This window comes from Epinephelus fuscoguttatus, linkage group LG22 (assembly GCF_011397635.1).
Source record: "Epinephelus fuscoguttatus linkage group LG22, E.fuscoguttatus.final_Chr_v1".
NCBI lineage: Eukaryota > Metazoa > Chordata > Actinopteri > Perciformes > Serranidae > Epinephelus > Epinephelus fuscoguttatus.
The window spans coordinates 26,926,904-26,944,941 of record NC_064773.1 but is presented as its reverse complement, the minus strand read 5'-3'; the positions used below and the strand labels follow the sequence as shown (position 1 = coordinate 26,944,941).

Here is an 18,038-nt window from a genome sequence, read left to right as displayed (position 1 = left end):
AACTACCAGCAAACTATTGCAAAATGTAGTTTTTGTAAACTACTACTTTAGCTACCCTAGTTCACTACTCTGCAACACTGCCAGTTTGCCAAAAATATGAACAAATATAGGATAAAAAACAACAAGTTGTAGCACACAGCGCACCTCAGTTTCAGAATATGTGGTGGGCATTGTCAACACGTAAGTGTCTCTTTTTTTTTTGAGGGAGTTCAGTCAGACACTGAAAACCTTTGGTATATCATGTACAGTGTAACAGGAAAAATACACCACTTGGTTTTGTGTACTTTACCTGTCCAAATTAAAGACATACCTAATAAAAGCCAAAATTCTTCCAAAATATATATTTTTGTCATTTAAAATTAAGCTACATTAAGTCATTTCCACCACTAGAGGGCAGAAAATACATAACAGATCCACAAAAACACTGCACCGAAAGACTGTCCACAATTTACGTATGTATCCTCAACATAGTAGTTTACCTGTTGAACAATTGCCTGCCTACACATAGAGCAGACACCCACTGCTACAGTATCATCTTAGGGGTCATGTTTCTGGCATCTGAGGAATATATACATTTTTGTATTAAACACACAAATATATTCAGTGATTGAATTTTATTTCAGTGAAAGGTACTATATCAAATAAATTATTATTAATTATTATTACATGGTATGTGCAGTATTGATGGTCCTTTGCAAACCCAAACTCCTGAATAAATATCTAGGCCTTTAGCTTCTCTACCAGCGACCCCATTCACAAGAAAAATTGCGAAATGCAGGTTGAATTAATGTTTTTATATTAACAGGCACATTACCCAGTTAAACTTCTGGTTACATTTTTGAGGGATGACTTGAATTTTTCACAGCATAAATGTCTTGGTAGTAAAACAATGTTATTGCCACAGAAGGAGAAAAAAGGAACACCGGGTGGAGGAGGTGGGAACATACATGAAACGTGCAGACGGAGTAGGAGAGTCCTGACCTACATCAGAAACCTCTAATCTCTTTTTAGGCCAGCAGCAGCAACATGACTGTGTGTGCAGTGTGTGTGTGTCCTCAAACTGTAAGCGTGTGTGTATGAGCGTGGACACGTGTCTGCATGTACTTTATGTGAATGTGTGAATGTTTAAAGGAAAGTTACATTTATACTTTCACTGCCTCCTCGAAATGTGCCGTACAAACTCCCCTGTGCGTGTGTGTGTGTGTGTGTGTGTGTGTGTGTGTGATAACCACATAAATAATGCAGTCAAGCATGTAGCTGCTTTAATCAGTAAGAGTTTTTATTAAAGCAGTCCACAGTTATATGCATATACAACCAAACGTACACACAATGCACACATCGGTGTCGTTCTACATACATCATTTTACACGTTCATATATACAGTGCATATGGACAAATACTATACATGCACACACACACTCAAACTGTGAGTTGGACTTACTTCCACTGGGCCATGTACTTACAGAACGACACACGTAAAACTCTTGTGTACCTGGCTCTCTCTGTGCTCTCCCGCTGCGTTTCCCAGCAGCAGTTTGTTTACATCACACAGCTTCAGTTTTCAGTTGAACGCCAGTCTGCTGGCCGCTCTCTTCAGCGACCACTTTTCTTAGAAAACAGTCAGCTTCTGGCTGTGAGTCCAGTTGGCTTGCAATAAAATGTTTAGCATTACCAGTGTAAATACCTGCTTGTGTGTTATGTGTAGAAGCAGAAACCCTGTCCGCCTCTATTGTTTCAGGGAAAGTTTACTCAGTACACATCCAACATGTGAACACCACCCTGCTTCACATTCATAAATTATAAACACTGCAGGCCCTGTGCCTTGTAAAGTAAATACAGGTAGTTTATTTGTTCAAGAGACATATTTGTTTTTCATATGAATCAGGATTTGAAATCCAATCTTCCAGCTGCAGAAAATGTGCCAAGTGCAGCTTTTTAGCTTAGAGAAATACCAGATTCAGTGAAACGATACAATTTAACTTACCTTAAACAAGCAAGACAGTTTCTGTACATCCATGTGGGATATCAAGTAATAAGTTCTGTTCAAGCAACTTTCAATCCCTGTGTGCAATTACATAACTGTCTCACTGCACTAATCTAACCACATTTTAAATTTGGTTATTCACAGTTTTTATTTGATGTACATTTCTTTACTTTAGATAGGACTTACTGTACACTGAGTACGTGTACACACACAATACAGAATTATTAAGTCTTAACCTTGACTCTTTCTCCTCCACCTCTCCCTCCATTCCAACAGGAAGTTGAAGAAGCTGGTGCGTGCGATAAAGGATAAAGCACCAACGGAGAAGGAGCTGGAGGAGGAGAGGCCTCCACAGCAGTGGAACTTGGACTACGCCCTGGCTCCCTTTGAAGGCCTCACGCCCGAATACATGGAGATGAGTGAGTCTGCACACACACACACACACACACACACACACACACACACACACACACACAGAGAAAAAAAATAACTTCATTGGTAAAGAATAGCCATTAAGTCAACATACTTTTAAAACAAGTATTCAAATGATATAACATCTCTCACGGCACTAAGAGGCGTTTTATCATCTGTATGTGCGAGGACCTTCTCAGGTAAAAGCAAGCCAACTGCCAAAGAAAATGTTGGCGCTGTACGTGTCTGCTAATCATGGATATGTTACATTTGTACAGTATTATGTAGTAGACATGCAGAGACTTGTCTTTACGTTTTCGTAACACTGCAGTTAACATGTGGTTTTCTTAAGTCTCAAAAATCACGTGGTTATGGTTATGTTTTGGCTAAATACACCCGGTTTTGGCGGCACAGTCGTATCTCGAAATGCCGCCAATGTCTTATTGGCTTTTGGTGGCACACTCATCACTGAAGTTGCTCCCAGTGTTTCACTAAAAAAACCACTTGATTTTAGTGGCACAATTGCTGCTGGAACTACTACCAATTTTTTTGCTAAATACACCCAGTTTTGGTGGCACAGTCACAACATGAATTGCTACTGATTTCAGTCTGAAAAACAGCCAGTCTGGGCAAAATGCTGCCAATGTGTCTCGCTAAAAAGAGTCTGGTCTCACTCCAAAGTTGTCGAAGTCCGACACTTGGGCAGTGACTTGCGGCGTCAACGAAAAAGGCGTCCTTTCACATCAGTATGATATGCGGCTGGTTGCTGTTAAAGTTTAATGGCGCCCGGCAGTGTCAGGGGGAAACGTGGCGGGACAAGCACGAATCCTAAGGTGATGAATCTCTGTGTGGGGAGGGCGGGAGGGGTAGTAGATCCAACAAACACCGACTTTCACCCGAGAGAGCAGTCTTCATGTCCTGTAAGATTCTAAAGCCAAACCCTGTTCTTTTTTCCTAAACCGAACCACATGTTTTTGTTGCGTAAACCCATGTGTGTTTGTTGTTGAAGGAAAAAAAAAATGTCAGTGTCATTTATTTTGAAAGAGACTATGTAAACGTTACATTTCCTGTGAAAACGGAAGTGTATCTTGAAAGAAGAGAACTTGACACGATGTCCCAGAACGTCAAGAACCAACTCACTCAGGGTACCTTGCACATCATATGTGGACATGGAAAGTCCATGAATAAGCACGTCAAAACTGTCACTCTCGGAGTGAGAATGTGTTGCTAAAAAACACCCAGTTTTGGATTTCTAAGAGTGCTCTGCAGCTTGGCAACCTTCTTGCCTAGGTGTTACGTCATCCACCATCCCCTCCTGCTCCTGATAACAATATTAGTTCTAACACACGTAATCACAGCTGTGTCATTTTAGAAATGTTGTTATGATACATGTGCATTGTACAATTGTAACATATCCAAGGTTTATGGAAACTTACAATGCCAACATTTTTTTTATGGTGACTGGGTGGATAAAAGGGCACACCTGGTATAAGGAGCATATTGAGGATATTTGCATATTGTTCACACACACTCATCAAGACCATGCTTGTTAACAGCATTTGTCAGATGTTGAAATGCCTTATGTTGACCTGACAAGAACCTTTACAGGAGATGTGAGTTATGACTTTTGTAGGTCACAAAAAAAAACACGTACTTTGTGATTTAGTTTGGACTTGTTGCTTTCATCCACCTGCAAAAGGGCACACACACATTGTATCCATGTCCATCACAAACCAAAGCACATAAACACTGGAGATTAAAAATTTTCCTCTCTCAGGCAGAATCAATCTCAGCTGTGTATTTAAATCAACATGTTTAATGTTTAAGGCCTGCAGGTAATTAGCAAGTGACACATTATTTTGAATGGCTTTCACTTTCCTTCATAGCCCTTGTCTTTGCAGTGCTTTGGTCCAAATGCCAGAATTGGATTTGCCTTCACTTTTTCAGGCACTTTTCTAGTTATTCAAATGGAAAAGGAAAATGCGCCTTTGTTGTTTCTGAGCTGTCTGAATTTAATAGGAAATGACATCATGTTTATACAGTACAGGCCTGTCACCAGCTGTCGGGTGAGTGTTTGCAAATGGTCAGGAGGAGCATGCCACCACGTTGGGAGGCTAAGAAGGGGCTGACAAAACAGCTTTCCAGTATAATGTTTTCAGACAGGCTTCTGTAGATTTATGGGAGTCTACAGGAGTAAGAAGAGAACCACACATGCTGCAGTGTGGGCTCTTAAAGATATGTAATCTAATTTAATCAGTGCAGGGTTCCAGTCATTTAATTTCAAGCGGTCCTATTACATATTTAACAAATTGTAACACAACATCCAACTTAGTTTAAACACATTTGTTGCATTACATGGCTACAGTCATGGAAAACCCCTAAATTTTTACATTAGTGAAAATAGACCCACTGTGGAAAACTGGCAGTGGCACAGCCTGCAACCACGAGTCTGTCTTTACTGTTGTTGGCACAAATAAAACATGGTCGGGGAAAAAAAACTGTTAACCAAACGTTATGCTGAGGCTCATTAAATTTCACCCTGACAAAGAGTGGCAGGCAGAGAAAAAAGTATAACTTAATAACAAAAAATGAGATGAAATGAGATGGAGGAAAATGTAGTACAACGACATGAAAATAAAATTAAGATTATTCATGGTTTCCCTTAATTTTCCTGGACAGTGTGTCAGTCTGCTAAACATCATTAAGGTCATTCCCAGGTTAAGTAGTTTAAAGGAGGGACAGTTATGTGCCAGTAAAAGTTGACTGATTTACTGGACCGCCGCCGTAACTTTTCGTAATGGAAAATAAGATTAAAAAAAACTTAAATGTAAGTCTTTTGGGTAAATTTGTAATCAGAAAATTGCAGATGACAGTCAGCAGGTCATGAAAGTTGTTGAAGCTACAGTAGACAACTTTTATAAATTATAACTAACTTATATTTATGGAAATTGTCACTATATTCTGACAGTGGTAAGTGAGGAAGTTAAGATATGAAAATATCAGGCTCCTCTTCCTCTTAGTGCTCCTAATGGCATTCACAAGAAAACTCTGCACCTGAACGAAAACAACCAATCAGAGAAAGAAGGAGTCTTCAACTGCTCGTGCACATGCTGGGCTGCCAACAACAGCATATATGGCAAAGACAGGCAGCAGCGATGTACAGGATGGAGGAGAAAAGTCTGGACGGTTCTTGAGTGGAGGGAGAAGCAATGTGAGACTCCATTAGGTGCCTTATCAAAATCAATCAAAACCTATATGACTGGATTATGTGGGTATTTAATTTGAAAGGACAGACACAGAAAGTGGCCATGATCAGCAGTCAGACAGGAGTCCTGTTAATTTACAGGGCTGGTACCTACGGTTATTACACAGGCTAGTTAACAATATGTCGGGTGGGAAATCCAAAGTGTGGGATCATTTTGAGAAGGTGAAGGACGAACCCAAGGTAATGTGTAAACTCTGCAAACAAATATTTGTCATCATTTGTCGCCTACAAACATGACGTATCATCTGAAACATGTAATTAGCTACATGCCGATTAGCCACTTAGCACAATCATTACTGCTTTGCCAACAGCGTCATTAACAGGCGGCTCGCTCAGTGTGTGACGTGCACTTGTAGATAAAATATAGGCCTATATTAATGAAGGTTAAGATTAGGTTAGGATACTATTCTTTCTCAGACCATGAACTCAAACCATTGTGTTGCCCCGCCCCAAATATATAATTTAATAATTAAATTAATATTGTAAACATGCGGGTGACTAGTTGAGTAATGGCCCTAAATAACGACTACTGGTTGACTAGGAAAACTCTTAGTCGGGGCAGCCCTAAAAATAAAGTGTCAAAAGGATCACGTGACATACTACAGCATACCACATTAGGTTATTAAAGAACAACTGAGCAACTCAACGCAGACTTTGTCTCTTGGGACACAAACACTGTTCTCCTGGTTGAAAGTCCTGTGTTTGTTTAACCTTTCTCCCATAAGTGGACTTTGCTCCTGTAATAATTACCACAGCCACTAAAGGTAGCCACCTAACAATAAATGTCAATATTAGTTATAGTTTCTGCTTGTGAAAATGACCTATGTTGTCCTGTTTTAGATGTTAACAGTCTTGACTGATCAATTGATGAATTGATTTTACCCAAGCGGGTCTGGAGCGGAAAAATTCAGACGATGCGGAAGTGCCAAATACTGAGTTCTCTGAACGGCCACATGAGGCTGGCTCCAGAAGCAAGTCTATACCCACAGACCCCTACGTTAAAAAGACCAACTTTACTGCAGAAATAAACATGTTGACAGATTCACATACAGCAGGTAAATGTACAGATGACTGATAGTGTAAGCTAATATGGCCACGCAGCTTGATTTTTTGCAGAGCATTTCCTCCAGGTCAATGGAGTCAAAGTGCAGCAGAAGTTCAGCAAACATGCAGCAACAAGCTTGACTTCAGAAATTGGCAACTGCTGTATGTGAAGGATTGTGAACTAGCAGAACTGGCTGTGAGCCTGGCCTGAGGTCAAAGCCATAAAAAAAAACAAAAAAAAAAACGACAATTTTGGTTAAATTATAAATAGCAAGTAAAGTTTTGTTGGTATAATCTGACGTGGGAAATATTCTTGTGTTATCCAAACTAAGCTGAGAAACCTCTGAACGATGGACCAGACTGAGTGCATTAGAAATATCTGTACTGCAGGACTCAAGAACTGCTGAAAACATCTTCAGATATTTGGACAACTATGATTAGGAAAAACAAAAAGCTTTTACTTGTATCTTAGCTGCGATCTGTTTTGTTTGGTGGAATCAAGATGATGTGTAGATTTTATGTGATATGGAGTGAGGACAGAGAGGAGGGTTGAGGGAGAGAAAAAAAGAAGAGCGAGGTGATGTCCCTGCAGGGCACAGCAAGGAATGTCAGAAATGTCTGAGCTCTACGTGCAAGCATACACTCACACATAGCTGTTAGGATGTATGAATGGGTAGTTCTGGGGTTGTGTTAACTCATTTATTATTTGTGTGTGTGCTTGTCTGTAACTGTGTGTTGTATTGATGCATTCGTCTGTGAGACCTGGTGCTCGTGTCAAGGTGTATGTGTCTTCTCTGTGTGTGCCTGGGCCAACCTTGAACCCGTCAACCTCGGCTCAGGTAGATAGCGAGGTTATTCTAAGCTTGCCCTCTAGCGCTCACTGCTCCACTGTCGTATTTTCTTCCTCTCCGCTCTTTGTCTCCGCGTGGCGTCCGGAGGTTAAGCCGTCAGTCTCCCACTCACTTGAAATCCCCATTCCCACACTGCTTAAATTCCACTGCTGCGATCAGAGACGTACATGAGCCAGAGTCAGGCAAACTGCCTTGTCTTTCTCATGTTTCCTCTCCACATTCTTAGGAAGCAGGTGGATGCTGTTTTGGTCATTTGTTTAAAGTTTGTAGCAACAATAATGTGATAAAGGTTATGTCTTTAACCTTGCCCAAAGGCCTGGGATCAGCCCTGTTTCTGTATACACCAACCAGCCTAGTGGGTCGAGGGATGGGTTTTTAACCAGACTTTCTGTGTTTGCTAACACCTACCTCTGTAGAATCATGGATGGATTACTAAATGGGCCTACCAGGCACAGGCCCAGGGGCCCAAGGCGTTAGAGGCCCCATTGGCCCTCCCCTTGAAATGTCACTCAAATTAACACGTACCAGCCAGTTCCATACTCTAAATGACGGATAAGGAATTGCAAAGAGACACAAAATAGCTACAAAATAATGACATAAAGACACAAAAAAACCTCAAAGAGACACAGTATGACTACAAGGACACATAATGACCAAAAAAGACATAACATGATTACAGAGAGCCACAAAACAACTTCAAAGAGACACAAAATGACCACAAAGAGATGCAAAACAACCTCAAAGAGACACAAAACAACCTCAAAGAGACACAAAACCACCACAAAGAGAAACAAAATGATTACAAAAAGACACAAAATGACCACAAAGAGACACAAAACAACCTCAAAGAGACACAAAATGACTACAGAGAGACACAAAACCACCACAAAGAGAAACAAAATGATTACAAAAAGACACAAAATGACCACAAAGAGACACAAAACAACCTCAAAGAGACACAAAATGACTACAGAGAGACACAAAAACACCACAAAGAGAAACAAAATGATTACAAAAAGACACAAAATGACCACAAAGAGACACAAAACAACCCCAAAGTGACACAAAACGACGTCAAAGAGATGCAAATGACCCCAAAGAGACACAAAATGACCAAAGAAGACACAAAATCACTACAAAGAAACACAAATGAGGATACGCAAAACAACTTCAAAGAGACAGGACCACAAAGATACATTAAGACTACAGAGAGCTGAAAAAACTATAAAAGAGAGACAGACCCACCGCAAAGTTTGTGCGTCTCACTCCTGTTTTAGAGAGGTGATGGGGCCTTTTGCATTTCTGTGCCCAGGGGCCCATTGTCTCATACTCTGCCCATGTCTAGTGTCCTCAGACAAAAAGCTGATTCCCCACTAGTTCCAGAGCAGCCTTACTGCAGCTTATGTCGAACCGTTCTGTGGTCAAAGGGAAGCAGGTGTGGCAAGCCTAGACAAATCTTTAAGGCACCCCGGTTCTGATTATTGAACTGCTATTTAAGTTGGCGGTTGTGAGTTAAGAAGCTGCTGCCAACAGCCCTTTAATACTAATACCCAGCATTTGCGTGTGTGATTTTGATGTTCTCTACAATAAATTCTTGTCAACTTTACTTTTAATTATCAGTCATGGATGTTGTGTCTCGGGCTTATCTAATCAGACTGACTTACATAACACACACATAGTTCCACACACTTCCTAATCATAAAAAGTCCCAGTTTAGCTGGTGCAGTGGAGTGTTTAACCTTAAAAGGCATCATTTGAACCACTGAGCGAGCCTGAACAGACAGTGCGACTCCTGACCAGACAAATGACCATTCACAAACGTCAATCTGTTAACGTCTTAGTGGCAGCTTAAAATTTGTGTTTCCAAAGTTGTGAATTCCTGTCTCACATGTCAAGCTCTCTTATGCTGGCAAACAGCAGAAATGGATGGTATAAGTGGTTCTTTTCCAAGAAAAAGCTGCAGCCTTGTACAGAGGTGTTGCTTGAAACACAGGAAGTTAGCTTGAATCTTACAAAGCATTTATAATTAAGTAAACCTTTCTCATTGTGGGCATTCTGACGTCCTGTAGCATAACACCATTCACTGCATGCAGTCTGCCATGTTGCATTTTTCAGAAAAACAGACATCAGCAAACGTTTTTAGATATCGTATTTCAATGGTTTTGTTGCTGTAGAAAATGCACCCAGTGGAAACTACTGTAATCTATTATCTATGGCAAGTAAAGGAAAAACTCTACACCACAAGCAGTAAATCATCCATTGATCTCCTTGCTTTTAAAAGCAGTAATTTTTACCATCAGTGCTTTTAAAGCTGCAATAGGCTATTTTCTAGAGAAGGTTAAAAAACAAACAAACAAACAAACAAAAAATACAGAATTTGAAAAAAACAGGCATTTCCTGCAGCTCTCAACTGTCTGTCCTAAGCCACTCCTACCGGACATCCACGCATTTGCACACAAAGAGCTAGTAGGAACGCTAGATTTTCTAAAGCCTAAAAACAGCGAGGAGTAGGTGCAGAAGTCTATTTTTCAATTTTACCACTTGATTTACAACATTCTCAAAGGTTTTTAAGGGATTTTCGCCCAGTGATGCCACAAAAAATCCTGCCTATGCTACTTTAAATGAACACTGTTGATTGTAGTGTACTTTCCATGATATTTACCATTTTTTAAACATGATATTTACTATTTTTTAAACATGGAGAATATTGTATATTATTCAACAGTTCTCTCATGTTATAATTATTTTGTATTACTATTTTAACCATAATGGACAAAGTACGAGATATAACATAAATGTGATAACAAATATACTAGGGCTTAATCTAAACTGATTACATACATCAATTTTTGCTGTCAAATTATTTTAAAAAATTTCAATTCAAATTAATTTTGGCAGATGTGTTGTAGTAAAGCTGCTGAAATTTGGACACAATTGTCCCCCTGCCCTCTACCAAACTGGTAGAGCACTGAAACTGGTCTGCAGTCCATGGCAATCCATTTTGCAAGGGAGCTAGTTAGTCAGGTAGACATACTCAGTTTGCGTCTGAACGTTTCGTCGAGATACTAGCGCTAGTATCAGAGGCTGTGCTAGCTCAGACCTCCAGGCTCGCTGCTAAATGCTTTGTGTTGAGGTGATATTTCAGGCTTGCAGTAATCCGATGGTACAAAAATTCCTTATTGTAGAAACTGCAGAAAACGGTGCCCCGATCAACAGTTCCATTTGAGCGTTTTTTAAACGTAAATGCTCCATTCATGGGATCAAGCAGCGTCTTCTCGTCTGCCTCCATCATGTGACAAAGCCACTGTGGCCTTCAGTGATGCACCGTGTCAAAGAGCACCACAGAACGGGATTAATCAGTGTTAATGTTTTTAGTGCGTTATTTTTTTTCTGAGATGAATTAGTGTAGTGGTTAGAGCACTTGTCTTCCATGTGGAAGGTCCAGGCTACAAATCCTGCTGGGGACGACATCAGCAAAGGCATACGGTCACAAGAGGTTCCCACCACCGAATCAAACAGGATCAGATTAATCTGAGTCAAGTCCTCAACAAGGGCGTGTCTCAAGCCCATTGTAGACGGGAGGTTCCAGGCGCAAAAAGCGGATTCAGTTACTTTCAGTTGAGGCATTTTGACAGCCCTAAAATAAATACATGCAACTTCTGGTGCATGACTCTCACATAAGGTGTTGATGCTCCTGGAGTTACCTTAAAAATGAACTTCAGATCTCCACTTCATTGTCAGGTGGATCCAATATGTCTCTTTAACAAATTTGCTTTTAACAAAATTTTGGAAGTACCAACCAACCTTCAAAGTTGGCCTGAGTTTAGGGTAACCTCACTGGGATGTGGTTGGAAATAAAGATGGAGAAAGGATAAAGTGATAATCAATCATTGCCACTGTCTGAAAACTCTGATGCAAGGCAGTCACAGAGGTATAAACATTTTCTAATGTTTACAGCAGGACAGTACTAGACACACATGATACTACTATGACGTAAACTTGAACCTCACAAGCATGTGATTTGTTTTTCTCCATCATGCTGCAGTAAAAACTTGAAGAAAGTCTTTGTTTAAAGCGTGCCCTGCAGTGGAAAATTGTTACTTGGCTCATCTCTGTGTCAGTCATAAAGCCAATTACAGAAATTCTTTCAATGGAATTTTAACGAGTGATAATTGTGTGTTTGTGAGGACTCCAGCAGCAGCTGGAGGCTGTGGGCCCGCACTCATTTTGGATACAGATATGTACATTTGAATGTCATCAGCATAATTATGATAAGAAACAATGTTGGAAATGCAAAACAACAAACAAAAACAAAACAGGATGTTCATGTTGTGTTGTTATTGATCTTGTGCATATGTTCCTAATTTACTGTATCCATCCGTGTGCCAGTGTAAGTGTACGGAGGGCATGGAGCAGACATGGCCTTCAATTCCAGGCGCTCAAAAGCTAGTACAACATCCCCACCATGGTCTCATCTGTTGAATTATACAACATCTATTTATGACATATACATTTTCACTTTCAAACATATCTTACAGCATTGATGTTCAATAAGACTACACCTACTGTAGGATGTTTGATGATTGTTTATCTCTTTTCTCCAGTAATCCAGTTTGGTTTCGTCTCTCTGTTCGTGGCTTCATTCCCACTTGCTCCGCTCTTCGCTCTGCTCAACAACGTCATCGAGATCAGACTGGATGCCAAGAAGTTTGTTACGGAGCTACGCAGGCCTGTCGCCGTACGTGCTAAAGACATTGGTAAGCTAGTGTGACAAAAAAAGAGCACAGCTGACTCATAATACCACATTCTCCCATATAATGAGGGTTCTATAAGATATCAAATAATGGCAGTGGAAAGATTTGTTATGCGTTATAGATGCTGACATTTTACCAGTCAATGCAGCACAGGATTGGATGGGAGCTGCTAATGACCAATACATCTGTTATTTATATGCCAGAAAAAAAACAAACCTAAAAATATTATGTACTGAATATTTCTCTATAATGTCTTTCATGTCAGAGTAAAAAACCTTGGAAAGGAGCATCTGAAACATCATTGGACACCAAAACTCTCCACTAAACCCAACTGACGCCACTTGAAAATTTAGTTTAGTCATGTTAGGACATGCTATGAGTTCTGACCTTCTCTTTGAACTTATCTGGGTAACGTGAAGAGTGGCATGTCATGCCAGCGGCCCAGTTGTGGGGTCAAGTCCGTCTGTCTGTTCACCACTGTGGTCCAGACCAAAATAACTCAACAACTTTTGGTGGATTGCCATGTGTTTATGTACAGACATTTATGTTGCCCCCAGAGGCTGAATCCTAATCACTGTGGTAATCCCATGTTTTTTTTGTCTCTAGAGCCAACATTTGTCTTATTTAACCCTCATATAAAAACGTAATCTCATTGAGACATGGGGCCTCATTCTCAAGAGAAACCTGGTATGAAGTTGATATTTGTGGTTTTAGTTGAAATTCCTCAGCAACTACTGGATGCATTGCCATGAAATTTTGTAGATTAATTTTCCCCCCTCAAGATGGATTGTTATAACTTTGGTGGTCACTTTAAGGTCCAGTGTGAAGGATTTAGGGGGATATGCTGGCAGAAATGGAACATTTTATAATAAGAATTAGGAGTATAACAAAGCATTTATTCATATTGAACCACTGGTACGAGGCTTTTGGTTGGGTATGCATTACAGACCGAACAATACACTTAACTATCCTATTACATTTGGGAAAGAAAATATACAACCTAAACTGTGTTTAAGATAATGTTCTCAGTGCCACTGCATTCAACAAGGAAACATGCTGTCTGCCCCTCCCATCCTCAAACCAGAACATTCTACTGCAGTGAGACACACTGGGAGGCAGCTACGCTAAGCTAGCTCATCGGAAGATGGTTAACAAGGTCATTACCAGACCAGGAATAGAAGATCCTCTGGTAACCGACAGGTCTGGTGTTTGGAGCCATTTTAGTTTTGTTGTGAATTTTGAGGATTGTGGTGACAGAGCTGTGGATAGAACCACACAGAGCCACCACACAGCTACAGACGCTTCTTAGCAGCTAATCCTGTAGCACAGTAACATTCATGGCCCCCAGCCGAAGCATGAGCTGAAGCACAAGTCGCAATCAAACCGAACTGTTAATTTTGTAAACCGTTACACCCCTAATAAGTTTATTTACTTTAGTGTATTATCACCTTAAAATAAGATTTTCTGTTTTTGTTACCTTAGAATGAGCAGTTTATATCTACATAGGGAGCAGGTCCTCATGAACAAAGATCGTCTTGTTGCACCGCCATGTTTTTACAGTACCTCAGAATGGACAAGACAAACACTGGCTCTAGATAGGGCGTATCATGTTTTCGTGTTTTTGCGTCCACCACCATAGCTAGCAGCTCCCTCCCAATGAGCAGTGTCGGGAAAACGCTGGGGAGTGACAACATGGACACAATTTTGCACACACAAAGGGCAGAACAACAATGCAGTTGTGCTTTTGAGTTGCATGCTTTATGTAGAGTTCAAATCCACCAGCTGTCAGGCTTTTTTTTTTTACTGTTTAATACACATTTTGTCCTAACTAATCACTTGAACCATTTTCTCTCCTTGTCTCTCTATTACTCTTCTGTCTACAGGTATATGGTACAACATACTGAGTGGAATGGGAAAATTCTCAGTCATCATAAATGTAAGTATTAACGCAATGAACTGCTTTATACCATCTGTTAATTGAATTAGGGGAAAGGCACATTTATGCACAAGAAATGCATGTATTCGACAGTAGGTACTCTACTTAATGTGAGGGATTTGAGGTTCTACAGAAAGCACTTTAAAGGGACAGTTCTCCCCAGTATCAAGAATACATATTTTCCATCTTACGTGTAGTGCTATTTATCAATCGAGATTGTTTTGGTGTGAGTTGCTGAGCGTTGGAGATATTGAACATAGAGATGTCTGTCTTCTCTCAAATATAATGGAACTAGAAGGGACTCAGCTTGTGGTGCTCAAAGTGCCAAAGAAATCCATATGAAAAAGTTGATGTAGAAAATGTGGAAGCTATTTTCTGTCTACCGACCCACACCTGCCAACCGCATCACTACACAGAAGGAAGGGCATGTTCTAACTCAGTGGTTCTCAGCCTTTTTCTTGTGAAGGAAAATTGAATTAAATTGAATCACATTAGGTCACAGACCCCCATCTGATTAAAATATTGCTTCAGTAACCTCCATCTGAAAAGATTTTGGTTGTTAGATTTTATTAATTAGCTCAGGTAAGCTAGCAGTTTTGTACTATTAGAACAGTGGTTCTCAACCAGGGGTTGTGGGACTCCCAGGGGCCCTTGAGGGAATTCCAAGGGGCCGAGAAAAATGGGAATAGTTTATTTTCACTAATTAATTCACTATAGAAGTGAGTCCAATAAGTAATAAGTAAGGGTCATAAGAGTGACTATTCTGATCAAAGGCTTCACCTAAACGAGGTGAGTTTATTAAATCACAAACATCACAGACTGGAATTATGGTCAGAGGTTAACTAAGATGGTAGAGATGATGTTAAAATCACAGTTTGCTCTGGGATGTCATCCGTGGTGACCCTGTGAGATCCCAGAATCATCTGAAACACCTGAACATGCTGATCTGTAGAGGTCACGGTGTTTTTGTATTTGTGGAGTCAGGAAAGTTCTACTTGGGATTTGTCCTTGGCCAGCTAACCAAATCCTATTCCGTTTACTTTTAATACTAAAGAGATTTGTGTAGGATTCAGAAAAACAAGCAGCAGGAGTTTTTATTTATTCTAGCGCTATGGGGCATTGGACACATACACAAACGCTTAAGCTGCCCAGGAGCTTAAAAGCAGTGGAAAACCTAGAGCAGAATTTCTCTTTTGTGCATGTATCTTATAAGTTCTACAGACCTTACTTAATATTACTAAATGAATATGTTTCAATGCATTCCTGAAATATTTTTAAAATTAATATTTTATGGGAGCTGTGCTTTTGAACTCTGAAAATAAGGTTTGAACTCCTTCAACTCTTTTACATAAATGGAAGGAAGAGATATGACAAATCACAAGTATAACAAGATAAAGATTGTTTCATGGTGTATTGTCATGTGTGTCATTTTCTCTCTGTCTCTCTCTTTCTCTTTGGAGGCCTTTGTCATCTCGTTCACATCAGACTTCATTCCTCGCCTCGTATACCAGTACATGTTCAGTCAGACTGGCACCATGCACGGCTTCATTGACCACACACTCTCGTACTTCAACGTGTCCAACTTTAAACCTGGCACGGCACCGCAGAACTCAGACCATGGAAATATCACTGTCTGCCGGTAAAAAATACACTCACAAGCATGCATGCACACACTTACAAGTAAAGATATTGAGATCACTACTTCAGTCATGATATGCTATACTACCTTTACTATACTACCTACTGGCATTAAATACAAACGACAAATCAATATCAGCATTAATCAAAAAAAGCCGCTTGTCATGAAATATAGATACATATTCATATACATATGCATATGCATACTCACACACTTACTTGCACACACAGCCCAAGTTTTTTTCTAGTTTTCCGATATATCTTTCCTTTTACTGCCAGTAGAGTACTTAGTGTGCATTCAAGGAAACAGTCAAGTCGATTAATCTATTTTTACATCACAGGAATTTAGTTTGGGGGATTTTGTCTCAGTTTCTAAAACAGCATTACTTTGTTTTGACAGAACTTAAAGCTTAGACCTTAACAAATACATAAACATCCCTTTAGTGTCTGTATCAACAACGAATGGCTGCCATTGTCACATTAATTTTAAGGCTAGACGGAGGAATGTCTCTGTTTCTTCTTTGGTTCATTGAGTTAATGTCTACTGTATTTACAACTGATTTCTTTCTCTCCTTAAAAGCCGTTATTCATATTGAGAGAGCTCTTGGCAACATCCTAAATACTATATGCACTTTCTTCTCACTTTCTCTTCATTCACACAGAAGCAATATAGAATAATCACAACCCTTTACTGTTCACCATTTGCTGTCACCAGATTTTTTTTTTGCACTTAAAGAACACAACACTGTCTCTGTTTTGTGCCATAAAACAATCCAGGAGATTGTGTTTTTGTGATAGCAGAGTTAGTAATAAAGCAGCCATGGTTGCAGAACTATAGACATAGCTGGCTTTGTATCCTGACAAAGTACTAAAACGCTTAATTACAGTGAGTGCAGTGGGAGTTAAGATATCAGCATTTGATGCATATAATAACATATCATCTGCATAAAGCAACATATAGTATCATATTCAGTGATGTGTATGAGCAGTTTCATTTTCATGTATATTTGATAGGGACAGATACATATACATAGAGAATTGCACAGCAATTAACCAATGCAATGTATCATAGCATTTGTAGTTGATGCATTTTAGTAATAAAGGAGTAATAACTCCTTTTACTAATTGCTTGAGGAAGTACTTGTAGATATAAACAAATTAGAGAATTGTGCACAAACCTGTATGGTGGACTGGAATTACATTAATTCAGGTAAACCTGTATGGTCAGGTTGGGCATTTGCAAGGGACTAAGAATAGGTTTTTACACTGTGCATATACTTTAAAACCAAAGCATTTCATGCCCACAGGAAATCTCATTATAGATGAGCAAAGGTCTTTCTGCATTTAGCAAATAAACTGCACAAATTTGTGTTGGAGCAGGTATGGAGTTGATGATTTTTCAGATTTTCATAATGTAAGTAGGAAGAAGAGAAACTTAGTTCTTATTTTTTCCCCCCCTAAGATTGTTGAGCATAAGTCCTCCAGCCCATGCAACAACATAGGTCCTATGTTCCTACCTCTGAATATGTCCCACAGGAGTGTTTTACTACTGCGTAGTTTGGTGAGGCAAAAAACTCCTTGGTTAGGTTTAGAAAAAAGATAAAGCACTGGCTTTAGATAAGTATGTTTGATACTAAGGTAATGTGATGTACATCGACTACCTACGTTATATTGTTAAAACAACTTAACGTTGACTTTTGGTTTGACTTAGGACAGAAACACTGGTCTCTATATTAAAGTCCTGAGTTTGCTTGACCTATCCACCCACCCTCCAATGGTAAGCAGACTTTGTTGCTCTTTATACTACATTGCCTGACTTCCGAGTAAATATGAGTCATTATTTCTGCATTTGTGGTGTATGACCTACGTGGTCGTACTTTAGAGGTGTCCAACCAGTCTCTTCGAGCACTGTGCTGTTAGTGAGGTTTGCAGCTTTTTCAGTTGGCCACGAATGTCGTGAACAGCCACTGAATGTGAGAATTACACGGAAGATGACAAAATATCAGATTTTGGTTGGTGATGCAGATGGGGTTAAGGCTGACGTTCACACCTTCACTCAAACACTACTAAGTCCCTTTGAATCCTAAGACAACAAGAACTGATGTGAAAGTTCTTTTCACAGCTCCAATGACGCTCGAAATCATTAGCTCCAAGA

The 18,038-nt window shown here is 39.8% G+C and overlaps 1 protein-coding gene across 2 annotated transcripts in view; it reads left to right on the top strand.

Annotated features, from left to right (window-relative positions):
* ano2b (anoctamin 2b) overlaps positions 1-18,038 on the top strand; it is a 109,631-nt gene that overhangs the window by 69,131 nt on the left and 22,462 nt on the right. For both annotated transcript variants that reach the window (XM_049566701.1, XM_049566700.1), the window contains 4 exons: positions 2,261-2,403; positions 12,160-12,312; positions 14,193-14,245; positions 15,706-15,884. In XM_049566701.1, coding sequence (XP_049422658.1) covers positions 2,261-2,403; positions 12,160-12,312; positions 14,193-14,245; positions 15,706-15,884 — 528 coding nt within the window. The remainder of the gene's footprint in view (positions 1-2,260; positions 2,404-12,159; positions 12,313-14,192; positions 14,246-15,705; positions 15,885-18,038) is intronic.